Source organism: Planococcus citri, chromosome 3 (genome assembly GCF_950023065.1).
Source record: "Planococcus citri chromosome 3, ihPlaCitr1.1, whole genome shotgun sequence".
NCBI lineage: Eukaryota > Metazoa > Arthropoda > Insecta > Hemiptera > Pseudococcidae > Planococcus > Planococcus citri.
In genome coordinates, this window is record NC_088679.1 from 58430250 (window position 1) to 58447969 (window position 17720).

At 32.4% G+C, this 17720-nt stretch overlaps 1 protein-coding gene across 1 annotated transcript; it reads left to right on the forward strand.

The window, feature by feature from the left end:
- Window positions 1-1777: 1777 nt before the first annotated feature.
- On the forward strand, window positions 1778-16602 carry LOC135841373 (27 kDa hemolymph protein-like). The gene is made up of 6 exons (XM_065358312.1): window positions 1778-1971; window positions 2160-2395; window positions 13209-13330; window positions 13582-13736; window positions 15081-15279; window positions 15690-16602. The coding sequence occupies exons 1-6, from the start codon at window positions 1935-1937 to the stop codon at window positions 15925-15927; spliced, it is 987 nt and encodes a 328-aa protein (XP_065214384.1). The 5' UTR covers window positions 1778-1934; the 3' UTR covers window positions 15928-16602.
- The last annotated feature ends 1118 nt before the right edge of the window (window positions 16603-17720 follow it).

Genomic DNA, 17720 nt, shown 5'->3' on the forward strand with positions numbered 1-17720 from the left:
TTTTCAAAATTAGTAAATTTTAGTTGAAAAATGGGGTAATTTCTTCAATTTGCAGACAGTAAGAAAATGTTTGTATTATTTAAATGATGCCTCTAACCCATAGTACTTGAGTAGATGAACAAAAAAAGTTATTATGACCAATTGCCTATCTTCAAAATTGAAGGGGCAAGCACAATTGACAATTTAGGAATTCAAATTTGGGTCACTCGAAATTTGGAAATTTTGAATCAAGTTTGCCCCTTTAATTTTTCAGATAGGCAATTGGTTATAATAACATGTCTACTCGAGTTGCATCTATTGTGAAATTATTGCCCACGCTTTATTAAACACCCTGTATGTGTATATTATGTACCAACAACTTGAACCAAAATGAACTGAAAGAAGAAAATGAAAAAAAGAGAGAAAAACTGAAACTAAAAATAGTAAAAATTAAAAAAAAAAAAACTGAAATGTGCAAAATGTTGGTAAATTTTTGTATTTTTGGAACTAATTTCTGCAATTTTACAAATTTTTTACTCAAAAAAGGGCTAACGACAAAAAAAAGCACATAATAAACAAAATTTTTGACTTTTTGGCCAATGATAAGCATTTTAAATTTAAAGCATTTGTGCCCAAAAAAAGCACTATCAAGTATCAACTCACAGCATTCGCCTCATAATCGAATGAATCGCAAAGAGGTGTAGGTATCTAGCTAGAAAAAAAAAACATTATCATTAAAATCCTAGTCCTAATAATGAATGACTATTTTGAAATTTTTTTGAAAAAATTGGTATAAAAATGGCCATTTTTATGATTTATTTTACATTTTTACCGGAGCATAATAATTAGTATCAAAAATTTTGAAAAGTTCGTGATTCTGTTCAGAAATAATGAAATTTGCACTTTTCAAATGGTTTGGGTACCTACCTGTTGGAAAATTTGTAATTCGAAAAGCAGAACAACATCAATTGAAAGGATTCAATTTTTTGATTTCAAAATTTTTCAAAATTGGTGGGATAACTTCAGTTTTTCAGAAATTTTTGATGTGAATTCTTTGAAAATTTTCATGTTTTTCGAAGGAACTTCTGTACTATTTTCTTGCTTTCTTGCCATCCTTGTCAATTTTTCGCCTTTTTCTCGTTTTCTTGCTATGTTCTTGCCAGTAGACACTCTGCAAATTACTGGAGCCTTCAGCAGATTTTTCAGTACTCTAAATTTCCAGAAGATTTTTCCAAAAAGTTGGAAATCCAAAATTTACTCTGCACTCCAGTTTTAACGCGGTATTAAGTCTACTGCAGGTGGGTTCAAGTCATTTTGGAGCTTTCAGCGACTTTTTTGAAAATTTCTGGAACCTCCAACAAATTTTAGAAACTTGAATTTTCCACAAAATTTCATCAAATGGAATAATTGGGAAGTCGAAATTCACTCTGCAAACCAATTTCAGTACGCTGTGTAGTCGTCAGTCGACTGCACGAGGTTTCAACTTTCAAGTCGTTATTTGAAGCTTCAAAGTTCAAGCTACCAATTTGTTTCCTTTGGAACCTCAAGAGGCTGTTTAGAAACTACTGTTTTTCAAAAAATGCCACAAAATTTGTCCGAAATTATGATTTGATTTTATCATTCCAAATCCAAATTTAAAATAAAAAAGCAAAGCAACATTGAATCGTGATTCATGAATCGCGAACGACTTTTAGAAAAACAAGGTTGAAAACCATTTTGATTGGTGAGTGACCGGTGACGTATGTGGACGGTTACAACGTCATTCGACTGTCGTTTGCTTGTTTTTTCGTTATCAATCTTCAGTATCTTGTGATTCGTGTTGGTGTGTGTTCCTCGTCGAGGTGTTCTGTTCATTAATTATTGTAAAAATGTTATAAGTCGATACTTGAAAAATAATTATAATTCGCGTTTGCTGTAATTTTATTCTTGGGCTCAGTTAAACCAACTCCAGCAAAATGTTGCCACCTATTGTCATAGGCTTACTTCTATTAGGTAAATGGAAAACTTTGATTACTTATCTACTTTTCACGCTCGCAATTCTGAACCTTTTATTTCTCGCTATTAAGCTATGAAAACGTATTCATGTTACAGTATTTATACTAGATTAATAATTCAATTTAACCAACTCGAATATCCGTTATAATTGTAATTTTCCTGATCGAACTAATGTTTCTTTTCAGCTTGCAATGTTCGAAGCGAGGTGAGCCAAGACAGCCCTGTGGAACAGATAGTCAAAGATGTCAAAGATATCAAAGAATCGAATATCACAGGCATGGATAAATTAGCAAAAGTATACAAGGATTTTGAAAATCTGACGCTCGATGTTGCAAGCGTACCATCTGTAAGATATGGCGAAGATAGTCTACGGGAAGAGTGCGAAAAAAACGGTGGAAACGGAACGTACGAGGTCGCATTGGTTCGTATTACCGTCATTTGGTGATTATTTTATACCATATTATAGTTACTATCAGTCATATCAATGGCTATGCGTGTATCGTACATTGGATTTTCATGCGCTAGATTTCTTCATCTTTGTCAAATTATTTCCGAGCTGCTGTAATTTATGCATTGCTCATCGCAATTTCCAAGTGTGAAAAATTATTGAGGCCAATTAGCGAAATTTTATCACATCGAAGTTCTTTTGTACATGTTGGAGTTAATTATTCATGAATTCGTTTATATTACGTGTATATTTTTACTGTGCTTGAAATGATAATCTGATACGTTTCTGATAAGTTGAATTCAACTCGTAATCGAAGTACAACGTTCATCATAACATTGTTTTATAAAACGTATCCTTTGTTTGGTGTATGTGTACTTTACTTTGCGTCAAAATTTATTCATGCTTTCATTTCTGCCTTGCATATCATCCCCGCGTTTGATATGTTTTACCAGCGGCATATCGGAAACGATTTTCTCGAATGATTACTTTTGTCATCGATTGTGTCGGTTTCATCAAAATAGCCCATCGTTTTTTCGAATTTTTTCTGCGTGAAAAAAGGAAAAAAGTTAATTAAATACCCCATAAGTGACATTTTTGAGTAATAAAAATTTAGTAACGTAGAAAGAATCATGTTTATGGTCATCTTAGTACATATTTAATGCTGTCAATTTATTCTCTGAGCACGATAATGTTATACATCGATAAGTACACTCAATATTTCAGTATTTCCCTCGTATAAAAAATTAATAATGTCATGGTACCTAAACCTTCTAATCACCGAATTGAGTTTTTTCGTCAATGTGATGTGTTTCCAACTCTTACCTCATTCATATAGCATACTAGATGATTACGAAACGTGAAGTTATCAATTTAAATTTCACGTCACGTCTCATTCATACAGAGTACAGAATAATAAAATTGTATTTAGAAGCTCAGAAAACCTCTAGGAACCCCTTCATAATATGAAAAAAGTGAATGATGGAATATTTTTAGGGGTGCAACGAGGGATTTGAATTTTGAAAAATGTAAACGATCTACCAATATCTTCGCTTCAAAGAAGTTTTTACGAAAACTGCTAATTTTCTCAGTCATGAAGTTTCTGAAGGCCTTGAAAAGCTAAAAACTGGTCCTATTGAAATTTTTTCTCACAGTGATCAATTACGATTACGAAATATTTGGATTTAAGAATAATAATTATCGGATTAGCGTTTTCTCGATGTTTGAGTATTATTTACATTTGCTTCGTTATGACATTTCAGAATTATATTCTAAAAAGAGAAAGTTTATTCGGTGTTAACGAACGAGTAGAATTATGTTGAGAAATGTGCGGTTAATGTGTGTAAGTTACGTAAAATCGGAAGAAAAAAAAAAGAGAAGATACATACATATTCTATTTATCTTCTAAGCGAGTGCGACAAGTGAGAAAATTAATAAGCTGAAAAAATCTTTTTCTCGTTCTTTATTGGAAAATGTGACATTGGTGAACATTTCGATACAGATAATGATTTGTGTAGGTTTTTAATATTTTTATATTCAGCAAAATATCAACAGTAATTTTCCCATTCTAGAAATAGCATTTGAGTATATTTATAAGTATTGCAAAAAAAATGTTTATATATATATTTTTTTGGTCAATTTCATTCTTCAAAATATTCCAAACCTTCAGGTATGATTTTTCAAAAAAATCTACTGATTCTTGAATACCTATAAATATACTTCCTGTAAGAAGTTTCCAGGTACCTACCTGTACCTAAGTCTAGGCATCGGTTTCCTGTTGAGAGTTTAATCAACTTTCAATACCTTATATTCAGGAAACTCTTCGCAAACAAATGACCAGTTCCCCTTCAGATTTTTTTACGTGAATTTATTAAAATATCAAACGATGAGACGATTATTACCTGTACCTCTACCTGCCTCTTCATCACCCCAGACCTATCCAAATCCAAGTATATCAGTGTAGTGGAAAATACTCGAATGAGAGTACTACTAGTTTTATCCAAAATAACTCGTGTTGTGGAATATTAATATTCTCACGTTTGTCAAACTTCTCATTAGTTTTGAAAGACAAGTCGCTTAGATGTTTCCTTTTCGAAAGCAAATTAAGTATAGAGGCGTATAGGCTAACATGCTTCTTAACATGCTCGGAGGAATTTATGTGAAGTTATTTGTTGTACGAGTATTTTCTCGAACATGAATGCGGAATACGTATATAAGTAAAACTTAATTTCAAAAAATTCATTTATGTACTTGCTTATGTACGTGTTCACTTGCTCTAATAATTGTAACATTGACCCATTTACGTTATATACATGTATACTCTTATCTAAAAAAAGATATTCCAATTATGTAAGAGTAGATGCAGGTACCTATGTACATCGTGCAATTTAGGTAATTTTTTCGATAAAATACATTTTTAAAAATTTTCAAAAAATATTTTTACAAGCTCGGTAGGGTTTGAAATTATTACAGTGAAACAATTTTAAAAATTAATTATTACTTATTTCCGGTGTTATTTCATGTAAAATTAGAATTAACCTTGGCATTGAAATGTACTTACCACAAAAAAATCATTTCGATGACGTTAAGCATCTTACGATCTTATACCTTACAACAATTTTGACCTCGTCGGTTTCTGTATACCTGCAATTTACTATATCGTAATTGTTTCGAAAGGGGTTGTCTAGACTGAGATCAAATCACTATAAATTCCGATAATAATTACTCCAATTCAGCGGTTGATTTACGAAGTAGAAATATTTTAATAGTGCGAGAAAATTATTTGATAATATGGCCAACTACATGTCCTGCTTTTCCTGCTTTTGTCCTGATTTTTTGCTAAAATTCTCAAAAAGTCGATCCTGTTTTTTGAAATAGTAATTAATTTTTTTTTCTGATGCGATGAAGAATTTAAAGAAAAAACTTCGAAAGAATTGTAGACGACTCCTTCCCCCTCTGCTCCACTCTTGACTGGAATATTTCAATTTGAAAAAATACCCTGCTGAAAGTCCAGCTTTGGTCTCGCTCCTTTATACTATCCTGCTCGTTGAGCACCTTGTATTCTTCTATGTAGCTTGAAAATGTATTTTGCATGGTCATTTTTAAAGCCATTTGAGTGTCAAGCAATCGCAAAAGTTCATCTCAAGTGACTTCAAGCCGCAGTGGCGGACTGGGTCAGTTTGGGGCCCCTGGCGGATGCACCGAATGAGGCCCCCAAAAAATTTTCCCTTCCTTATCAAGAATCTTTCTCGTTCTGTTTTTTCCCAGGTTTGAATACTTGAATGCAAGTTGGAAGATTGATTTTTGCTCTTGTCTTTTTGTTCAATATTTGTTAATAGGTAGCGAAAAATAGGAGATTTTTTGATGGATGGCGTGGGGGGGGGGCAAAAAATACCAATTTTACCGAATAAAATGAAAAAGTTTTTAAAGTAAAATGACAAATTTTGTCAATTTTGATATAATTTGCATTTGGGCTTATGAAAAATTCTTATTTTCTCTTTTGAATTCATGGAAGTTTCAAAAATGGATTTTTCTTTTTTTGGTTTAGAGAAGAGATAAAAATTGACCCGAGCAAAGCGAGGGTAACAGCTTTTAAAAATTCGTGTTTCGAGAGGTAAAAAAACAACGTTTTTGAAAAATTTGTTCACTTTTTTAGCTCAAAATTTTAGAACTTGAATGAGACTGTTTTTTAAAAATTTCAAATTTGAAAATGAAAAGCAAACAGGCCCAGGGCAGAGTGAGAGCAAAAGCTAGTGTCGAGAAGTAGAAAAACGTCTTTTTTTGAGGTGAAAAGTGTTTTTTTTTGTTGGAAAATTTCTTGAAATTTATTTGAATACCTATACTTGATAGATTTTCATGAAAGTTCGATCTCAATTTGAAAAAAACCATACAGGCCCAAGTGAAGTGAAGGCATAAAATTTCAAAAATTTGTAATTTGAGAGGTAAAAAACGATCTTTTTTGTGGTGACTGATGAGTTTATTTTTTTGACCACATAATTTTAGAATTTGAATGTACTAAAATTGAAAATTTAAATTTTTAAAGAAAAGAAAAGAAAACTGGCCCGAGCTAAGCGAGGGCAAAAGCTTGCAAAAATTGTTGTTGGAGAAAGTGAAAATATCACCCTTTTTTGATTTAAACATGGCCCGGGGCACTCCTGGTGATCGCCAGGTAACATCTTAGGGCAGTCCACCACTGCTTCAGGGTATCTAACAGTTCTGCTAATCTTGCTTTTGCTCTATTTTTTATCAAATGTCTTGTTTTTTTTTTAAAATTAGTTTCCTTTTTTTTGGGAAAATACTTCTGTGGTATTAAGTCATTTTGTAAACATTTTTTTTAGTTGAAAAAATATTTAAAAAGTATGGTAAAAGCGTTTCTTTTGGTATCCTAAACTGGAAATTTTCCAAAAATGTTATGCCTCACTTCGTTTTTAAAAATAATTCTCTATGAATTATTAATTTTGTACTTACATATTTTTTTTGAACAATTGTATTGAAAAAGTATGATGATGATAATTTCAATTAAAAACACTCAAAACAAGTTGAAAATTTTGAAAACGATGAATTGAGATAGTAAAAATATTATCAACTTTCGCCTCCTCCCTCCCCCCCCCCCATCAAAAAAATATTGGAATACTCCCATAACACTGGAAACGTGAAATTTATGTACTTTGGTGTGAAATATACTGACCCTTCTCATTTTTTTCCGAAAAAGTCGCGAAGTGTTTGCAGAATCCCTCACCAATAAAAAATTTAAAAAATGGTAAATATTTATGTGAAAATATTTTTTACTCCCCCTCCGAATGTTAACCCCCCTCCCCCCCAATAAAAAACCGCAAAGTCTTCGAATAGTCCTGCTGAAGTTCTGTTTTTTTATTTTAAAATTTTGTTAGATACCTTAGACTTGGAAACAGTAACTACTTACCTATGTGTTGCATTTTTCTTCATTTTTCCCCCACCATTCCTGTAAAACTTGGAAAATGTTCATTTTTGGTCCCCATTCAATAAAGTTGACGTATTTAGGAGATGGTGCTTTGACTTGTTGATTGAGATTCATGACAGAAAAGTGCGTGTTCATACTTTTTGATATTTTTAAAAGAGATTTCAGTGATTTAATTTTTTTCAAAGTTGAAAACCAAAAAGAAGTAAATTGCATACGTTCAAAGCAAGGCTTCTATCGACGGAGCTCTCGCTTATCAAAAATTCAACTTTGGAAAATTTAGAATCTCGTAAAAAGAGCCTAAAGTTGACCAAGTTTTGAGGAAAGGTTGGGCTACTTGCCAAGGTGTCACACTGTTTGTTGCGTCATTGCAGTACTTTTAAGTCTGTTTATTTTACTTACACGTATTATTGTGTTCTATCAGGTAGAAAATCAAACTCGAACCTTGTTCTACGTATTTTTTTATGGAGCTAGCGTTTTAGTTCTTTAGACACATTTTTTCATTAATTTTTTGAATTAAATTGAAATTAATATTAAACTCATTTCCGATGTTTAAAATTCTTTCCTGTTGACAAAAAATGTCCAACTGATGGGTTCGGTAGTACTTTTTCCGAATAACTAATAACCCAAGGCTTTTGTTTCATATAAGTATGTGTGCTCAACAGAACAGTTCACCTATTCGTAAACTTAGTTATTCTCGTCTTGGCAAGGTAAACTGCTCAACGACCTTACATACATGTGATAGCATTTTAGATTTCGTAGCGAGTAATTTTTTTGCACCTTATCTAAGAAAGAAAAAAAAGAAAAGTCGATACAAATAAGTATTTATGATGATTGTTCATGAACTTTCAACGATGACTCGTTGTCATTCTACGTTTGCATTTTGAAAACATTCTCAACAATTCTCGTCATCCGATTACGTCGAATACCTGCTTGCATACGTATAGGTTCTTGGAGGTCAAATCTTTGCTGTAATTATTAGTTCATAAAAGTGTACTTACTACACAGATTGAAATTTTCCTATACCGAGAAAATCAGTATTGGGAACTTTTCTCCCGCTGTCATTGTCATTTATCTATACGCTAACTAGCCTATTGAAATTCAATCATTATTCCAAAAATGATTCGTTCCTTCAATCCATGCGTGTAATAATGAATCACTCCTAGATTAAGAATTCCATTAGCTCTACGTCTTTATAAGTATACGTAGTAAAAATAATAGTTCCCTACGTGATAACGAAATTTTATAAATGATTATCATTCGAGTGTAGAGTGGTACACCATGTAGACGAATTGTTTTCAAGACTGTACCTAGTTAAATTTATGCAATTAATTTTATTAGCTTCGTTATAATGTGGTTTATTTTTAGAACATTGTCGCACTGTCTGATAGAATCAATAGAGATGGAAAATTTTTAGGCTGTGTTACGTTTGTTAGGTGCTTTAATAGTCTATCTCTGTAAGCAATGATTGACTTTCCCCGACGAATCACCTCGTACTAAGTACTCGTACCTACTCGATTTTACGAAAATTAGGTCGTATTATCTTATGTATGTATATTTTTTCAAATCGTACCACATTTATCAACCGTAGGACACTTGTGGCATTGCAGATTTAACGAATGTGAAAAACAGATAATTTTGTAGGTATTATTCGTATTCGATGTGCGATTGTATATCTGGCATTCTGGCATGCGTATTTTCCAAGTTTCGTGTGGCACACGCATGACGATAACGTAATAAAACTTCACGATGAGCTAATAACTTAACCAGAGCTTGCTTTTAAAATCATCATTACTGGTATCTGGCTCTGGGTATTGCTTTATTTTTCGTATCCGTCATTCGCTAACGAGAGAACCAGTTCTGTCGTGTGCAGTGTTTTCCCGCAATGTTACGTAGTATGTCTATCGACGTGTAGCTGTGTTTGCTTGGCTGGCTTCCTGATGCTTTATCAGCAGTTTGATCATTCCAACATAGTCATTTTATTGCCCCATTCTATATTTGAACTGAATTTAGTAGATTGATAATTGCATGAACAAAACTGTACCTAGACCTACTCGTTTAATGTGGTGGTACTTGGTCAGTGGTAATAATATGTTAACATTGTATCTAACAGATTTTTTTTGAAAAAATCACTACTTTTTTCACTACCTGTTTTCAACCAAATTTTTAGAAAGCTCTCCCCTAAACCCCCACCGCTCCCTCCAAACATAAAAAATTAACGAAGTTCAGTTTTTCTGCAAGAAAATTTACAATTGAAATTGAAAGAAAATTTGTATACAAAGTATTTCTTAATTTCAATCAATTTTTTCAGTAATTTGACGCTTTTGTTCCACGTTTGAATTTTTTTCATTTTTTCATCACCTTTTTGACTAAATTCACTACTTTTTCACAACTTTCACTACCTACCTGTTAGATACCCCGTATTTTGGAGAAAAATGGCATTAAAGTTGATTTGAACGGTTTTTGACCATTTTTTAGAAACTCTGAAATTTCCAAAATATACCCAAAGGCTCCAGAACAGCCTGAAACCACCCCCAATCGATTCAACATAATGTTAAAAATTGGGTACTAAGTAAATCTCAGTTCAACAACTCAATTAGGTAAAATGTTGTGGAAATTTCAATTTTCAAAAATTTGCTAGGGTGCTCCGCAACTACCACTCGAAATGGTTTGAAACTGTTTCCAATCAATTTGGACAGTCGAAAACAGGGCAGATACCAAATTTCAGCTCTCTTGGTCTATTTGGTAAAATTTTGATTTTTTTTTCTATTTTCAACCCAAGTTTGATTTTCAAAAATTAATTTTCTTCTTCTTTTCAGTCTTTTTTCTCAATCCACTGCTGGGCGAAGGCCTCCCCAACTTCCTTCCACAAGCTCCAGTCCTGGGCTGTATTCCACCATTCTCCATCACATGTCTGTATCTCATCTTCCCATCTCTGTTTTGGTCTCCCCATTGCCCATTTTCTATGTGGTCTCCACCAAGTAGATAGTCTTTACCACCCATTGCTGATTCCTGCTTCTGGCAACATGACCATTCTGACGCCATTTGCTCCGGTTTGTCATCTCCATAATGTCTGTCATCCCGGTGGTCTCCCAAATTTTCTCCACTGTCCATTTGTCTTGCAGCATTATCCCCAGCAGTGACGGCTCCATTTGCCTCTGCATCTTGATAATTCTATCTTCCAGCTTCTTCGTCTCAATGCCCATGTCTCACTAGTCACTAGCATATGAGGCCCATGGGATAATGCATTGGTTGGCTACTTTCGTTTTCAGGCACGTTGGTATTAATTTCTCTCTGATTATTCCTCGTAGCCTCGAATATGCGGCCCATGATGCCATTATTCTCCTCAATATTTATCTGTTGAAATCACTATTCACTGTCATGTCTTGGCTCAAGGATACAAAAATCTATCAGGCATCAACCATCTCAATTTCATCACCATCCATCTGGGTGCATTTTTTGTCAGCTACAAACCCATTGCACATAGTTTTGGTCTTCCCTTTATTAATTTTCAGACCCACTTTTAGACATGCATCCCACACCTTGTCCAGCATTCCCAGAAGTTCATCCATATCCTGTGCTATCAGCACTACATCATCAGCATAAATAGTAAATGGGTCAATTTTTCTCCAGAGATCTCCAGTCCTCCCTCTCCCCATAATCTATCTCTGATGCTGTTATAGAGTGTAGCTGTGAATAACTTGTGTGAAAGGGCATCCGCTTGCCATATTCCTTTTTTGAGCCTTATTTTTGCTTTTTCTCCATTGACTGTAATACATAGAAGCTGTGGCATTTCTGTAAAATATATTCTTGATCACGTGTTGGCAGAGATGGAACCGATTATAATCGATTTTACATCGATTATTTAATATTTTCTTCAAAATAATCGGGCATAGTCGATTAATCGACAACCAAAATAAACACAGCAAAACATGATGTCATGCAGAACGTTTGGTACCTTGACCCGTTGCACCTTAACCATTGACCAATCAAAAAGCCTGAAATAATAGTGCAATATAGGAAGGAAGCGCTAAGATCCAATTATTTGGTTGATTAATCGACGATGTCCAATTATTTTATTCGGACCCAAATAATCGATTATAATTGTTAATCGTTCCATCTCTGTGTGTAGGTAAGCAGCATCAATCCCCATCCTTTCAAGAGTTGTCATCATAGACACCATTTTTAAAGAGTTGAGTGCTTTTTCAAAATCAATGAATGCTAAACATATTGTAGGGGCATTCTAAATTCGTTGGTTTTTTCAATGATCTGGCGTATAACATGAATATGGTCAATTGTGCTTCTTCCCTTATGGAATCCTACTTGTTCATCTGGTTGGCTTTGTCAAGCTTTTTTGCCAGCCTTGTGGTAATTATCCTTGTGAATAATTTGTACATAATGGAAAGTAGGCTTATTGGACAATAGTTTTTTATGATATATATAAAAAAAAATCATTTAAAATCAAAAGTGTTCGTGAACTCAAAAATTTGATCTACTGTTTCCAAATTTGTATTCGGAAAGTCAGATCACCTCTATTCAAACCTAATGGACAATTATTTCAGCTTATTTTCAAATTCTGTGATTTCTGAATTTGTTTTATTGATTTGTCATTGAAAATGAAAGGGCACAGGTGTAGAATAAGTGACTTATGTAACTTTTCTCATAAGGGTTATAAAATTACATACTTACTTATTTTCATACGTGAGTTCATATTCTATCATTTTTGGAAGGAAATTTGTACTCACTTGTAACAAAGAAAAATTAAGGAGGATTATTAACTGGTTATAAAATTATTGATCAATCAACAGATACATGAAATATTAATGGTCAAAGGCCAAAGTAGAAATTCTAACGATCTCCATGTTTAATAAAGAGCCAGAAATGAATATTCACAAAATAATGTAGGTATCATAAAAATAGAATAATTGATGATGCAAATCACTCAAAAATAATTATCAAAAACTGATGGACCATCAGAAAACAATTAAGATTTGAGAAAATGTCTAATTTGGGTAAAATTTTGCTCAGACTGCTTAGTGCTTAGATTATCGAAAAATACCAAGAATTAATTGGAAATCCTCAAAATTGAATAATGATTTGTCAACATTGACCTTCCTTCCTCAATAATTGAAAATTACATACCAGAAGTTGATTATGGTATCTAGTAACGGAATTTTTGTTGTTGAAAAAATCACTACTTTTTCAGTACCCTTTTTCAACCAAATTTTCAGAAAACTCTCAACTTGACCCCCCCCCCCTCCTTCCACACAAAAAAAATCGAAAAAGTCGAATTTTTCACAGGAAAATTTTCAAAAAAATTGGAAATTGAAAGAAATTTGTGTATGAAGTACGTATTTTTAAATTTAAACTCCAATTAAAATATTATTATTTAAAAAGAAAAACAATACAAATGAACACATTAAGTAGGTAGTGAATGTTTTCATTTTATCACCACCTTTTTTTTTTTTTTTACTAAATTTACTACTTTTTCACTACTTTTACTACCTATTAGATACCCTGTAATGAGGAAAAAATATCGAATAAGTGCAGATTTAATGGTCTATTCAGATGTATGACTATCAAGTTTTTCGCTTGACTGACGACAAAAGTATACACGTAATAGTCGTAATACACTAGCTTACATATTTTGAAATTAATCATTGGTCCGATAATACTGATAATGTGTTGGATTTAATTGTCGGTATATATTGAATTTTTATCAGAATTTTGTTCCGGATTATTTAAAGTTGCATCTAATAGTACCAACCTATTTATTTACAATTAAATTAAGCGAAGTATGTAGAAATTAGCATCCGAATTATCAAATAAACGATTTTTTTTTTCTCATTTCAGAAAGCATATCAAGACTTGAGAAAATGCTTCACAGGAATTGTTTCGTTTGCAGAGTTACCAGCTAAGATTAAGAAATCCAAACCCTACGGAGAACTGGATACTGTGTTCAAAGAATACTGCTCGTAAGTATCGAATCGATTTTTCTTGTGCATCTTTAGCTACTACGTGTTTAAAATTTATTTCAAATGAATAAAAAATAAAAAAGCTTTGAATTTAATCGTTATAAAATAATTATGGTCACTTGACTGAATTTTGATCGATGTGTACGGTCAATGGCCAATGACCATCCAGAATTTTATTTTGGTACCCCCCACCTCCTCACGATTATTATTGATGATTTATTGATTCTATACTGATTTTTTTCAATTTACAGGAAAACTCTAGATATCCGACGTTGTGTGACAACTTACCTCATTGCAATGGTCCCTTGCATGGACGAAAGGCATAAGTATATCAGATTTCACGCGCATGAAGCCATCGAATCGATCATGGATTTCGTTTGCGAAAACGAAGGCGATCATATCGCTCGTAAGTGTAAATATCTTCGGCATGTTCCGTCAAATTGAAAATTTCTAAAATATTTCCCTTAAGAAAACCCCACGCAGGAATTTTTTTCTCACGAGCAACTTTTACGTTTTATTCGTCGAGATTCAGATACCTAACTTGTAACTCGGTTTGTAAAATTTTTGATCAACTACCACTGTCGTGGAATCAATCAACAAATTTTCACGTTTTTCGAAAAATTAATACCTCATCGATGAATTTTAATGGCTCAGATTTTTACTCTCGTAGACTTAATTCAACGAAATGCTAGTTTCACGTGCTGATCGAGTGAAATACTCGTATTATTTTTGTAGAAAGAAATATCTTTAATTGGTACGTATAGCTTTAAGAACCAGCTTATTCGTAGAAGGTTTTATTTCGCAGCGAACGCTATACTAGAAGCACTTACTCGCACGAACAAAATTATTGAAGTCGACGAAGGTGAACAGGTTTCCTCGTTGAGCTTAAAATTAAAGTAATTTGTCGGTTTTGCGTGAATTGCATTTCGCTGACCATCGACGTAAACACATTAACTGCGTGAATTAAAAAAATATTTCCATCTCAGCTGGATTTATTAAAAATAAATACTTAATTGCCTGATAATGATTTTTAAACGTTTTAGTAGTCCTATTTTGTATACGTTTAATGACGCGAAAGTATTCGCGAATTTTTTAATCACCTTGTGGTTGCCGAGTTTTCATATTTTTACGAGAATTAACAGCATTGTAACTCGAAAACTACCGATTTATATGTTTTTAATGGGAAAGAATATTTTTTTGGGAGGATTGACGATAATTTTTTTACTTTTTTACGTGGTTTATTTGTTTGAAAATTTCCATTTTAACGGTCCAGAATTTTTTTTTGTTGATATTGATCATGGTCCATTGATCCCCAATATCAAGTCATAAGGAATCCTAATTTTTTATAAAAAAATCGTAGTACTTCGTTTATTCTTCGTATCTATGTAGGTATCTGTTTTTGAATATCTTTGAAAATTAATTAACTAATTTCTTTTGTATTTGTCAATTTATTAAAATCGGAGATCTGTTTGATCCTATAATCGTTTTTTATTAAAATCATTGTTGTTCTGATAACGTACAACGTAGCCAATATGCCTTGAAAAGGAAACGTGTTGATTTATTTATAATTATTCGAAGAGATATCTAGATACCTTCAATTAACCATATCGATATCGATGTTTTGAAACTTGATTAAAAAAAACCACTCACACGACTAAAGATATCCCTTTACGTTTGATTTATTACCTAAATACAAATTAATTACTCGCATATCTCGAATAATAATACTGTATAATACTTTTTCTTTCAGTATTTATATCGGAAAAAGGACCTGACTGCATTTTGAGTAAACAAGCCGGTATCAAGAAATGTTTCGATGAAAAACTGCCGAAAAACGGTTCTCGTTGGAAGGAAGATCCGATAGATTTCTCGCAATTCAATTTTGCGAATCTTACGGCCGAAGACGAATTCAAAATAAAAGATTTAGGGTTCGATTTAACTCAATGCAGGTACGTGTTCCCTGGTACAGATTTTGTATATTAGAAAAAGAGATCTGCAGGTATTATTCAGCGAGTGATTTTACGTTGATAATAATTTTTTCTGTCAAGGTGATTAAAATATGTACAAGTACCTACAGTATGAGTTTTATTTGCGCTATGAATCCTCGTATATCGATGTAAACAAATTTTGAAATAACTCGAATCTTTTGAACTTTAAACTCGTTTGTAAGCGTATGAATTCTTCGAATCAGTTACCTATATGTTGAAAATTCTAAAGAAAAAGTGCATAATGTATCTTCATTCTTTGTGAATTTCCCCTGATTAGAACTGAAGCTTTATTTTATTACATCTACATACTATTTAATGTGAATGAAAATGATGTTGATTCCGATTAACGAATACTTGGTTTTCGTTTTCAGGATCGCCTACCAATTACGAAAATGTATCGTAGAAGAATTAACCACTTGTTCTGGTTCAACACCGGCCAACGTTGTCGATTCGATGTTCAATCTTGTTCATAATAAGTCGTACTGTAACAAGTATAAAATGGAAGACATCGATCCGGATTACAACGGTGGTACTTCGTTGTTTACATCGTTGTTCTCAGTTATCCTACCAGCACTGACTGTTTTATTAGTAAGAACTTTCAGCAGTTAGTATACAGTTAAACTGCCCAGTTCGAATATACTGGACCCTAGGTAAATGTTTTTTCTGTTTTCTTTTGTATCAGTTCAAAACTTCTCTGTCTCTCTCTCTCTCTATGTATATTTATTTTCTCTCTAAAAAAAAAAGCGTGAAAACAGATCATCATTTTTTAATACCAATTTGTATTTTTTATTATTGAAACTATTCGCGCGATGTAATGCTCAAATTAAATAAAGAAAGAGTGTTTCGCGTGTGCTGTTGGTGTTTTGTGCGTACCTATTGATTACGGAATTTTTCGATTGTTTTCGAACTTATCGATTGTATATTTTAGCGATATTTCTTAATTATTTTATTCTTCAAGCTCAAATGTGATAATTTTGTTTTATTTGATATTTTTTAAGAAGAAATCTCAATTTTATTGCTGTGTTGATGCTTGGCAATGACACTCGCAACTCGATATCGAAATCTGTACGATTTCTATTTTATTTATTTTTCATATCTGAATCAAAATCAACAATCAAGTTGTCGTGATACGTAATTTTTTATCATTGTTTATTGTATACCTATAGTATAGGTGTTGATGCAAATGCAATTTTATAATATTCGTCTTGTGATTGTACAATCATTTTGTTTGTGGAGTAATTAAATATGAAAATGTTGGGAAATGAAATAAATCATCGAACCGTTTGTTTGTCGTTAGTGTTTATTTAATGAAGTGTTTGTATGCATAATTCTTGAATTTTGAATTTATTCCATACGCCTGTCAAGAGGAGAATGGGCCGAAATTCGTTGACAACTTTAGATCATTCCATTGTCACTTCAAGTGTTTTTATATAATTTTGATAAATTCTAAATCAATTTTTAAAAAATTTCTTCAACTTTGCTGATTTTTTCATTAATTTAGGGTAATTTTTGGTTACTGTACTGATGCAATCAATTGAATTTTGATTCAGTTTTGAATGGTCAATTTTTATGCTCGGGATTAATTTTTGGTAGGCCTAATTTTATTTCAGCGATCTAAGCGATTTTTTCAAGTTCTTTTTTCACAAATTTTGAAATTATTTTAGCAACTTTTTGCAATTTTTGATCGCTTTTATGCCATTTTCAATTTTCATGAGTTTTTCATAAATGTTTTATGCAGTTGTTGCAAATTTGATTCATATTTGGATAATTTTCAATAGTTTAGATAATTTTTAAACTTATCTTTTAGTAAAATTCCAAAAACGATTTTGTTACTTTAAGATCTTATTAAAAGAAATATATGTATAATAATCTAATAAAAATAAGTAAAATGGATGAGAATATTGCCGAGTGAAAATTCCCCAACAATCAAGTGTGATAGATTTTTTAAATAATAATTCTCAACTCAACAAAAATAGGGGAGTTTACTTGAATGGATTGTTGAAAAGTCGGAGACACTATTTTATTTTTAGGTATATGCATTTTGGCAACGTCAGATGCGTTTTATTTTTGGATATTCGAATAGGTAAGACCTAAGAAGTACAATTCAACGATTGGACTTTTCTGTTGGAGGCGGGTTGCCGAATCTCTGCCTGATTCTAACACTCTGGTAGGCAAAACATTATATTATGTGTGCGAATAATAATACACGGATTCTCAATTTTTTATGTAAAAAATGCAATTTTTTCGATTGTTCGTGGGTGCTGGTGAACTTTTATGTGGTCTCAAATTAAAGACAATGAAATTCCCTATCAATTGATGAAAACATTTTTTTCATAATGTCAACTTCAAACTAAAAATACTCGAAATTTTGAAGGAATAAATAGGTATTTTAGTATTTCAAT

Coding starts and splice junctions, on each gene's coding strand:
- LOC135841373 (XM_065358312.1), top strand. CDS start 1,935: ATGTTGCCACCTATTGTCATAGGCTTACTTCTATTAG. Junction 1,972..2,159: donor CATAGGCTTACTTCTATTAG/GTAAATGGAAAA, acceptor GTTTCTTTTCAG/CTTGCAATGTTCGAAGCGAG. Junction 2,396..13,208: donor GAACGTACGAGGTCGCATTG/GTTCGTATTACC, acceptor TTCTCATTTCAG/AAAGCATATCAAGACTTGAG.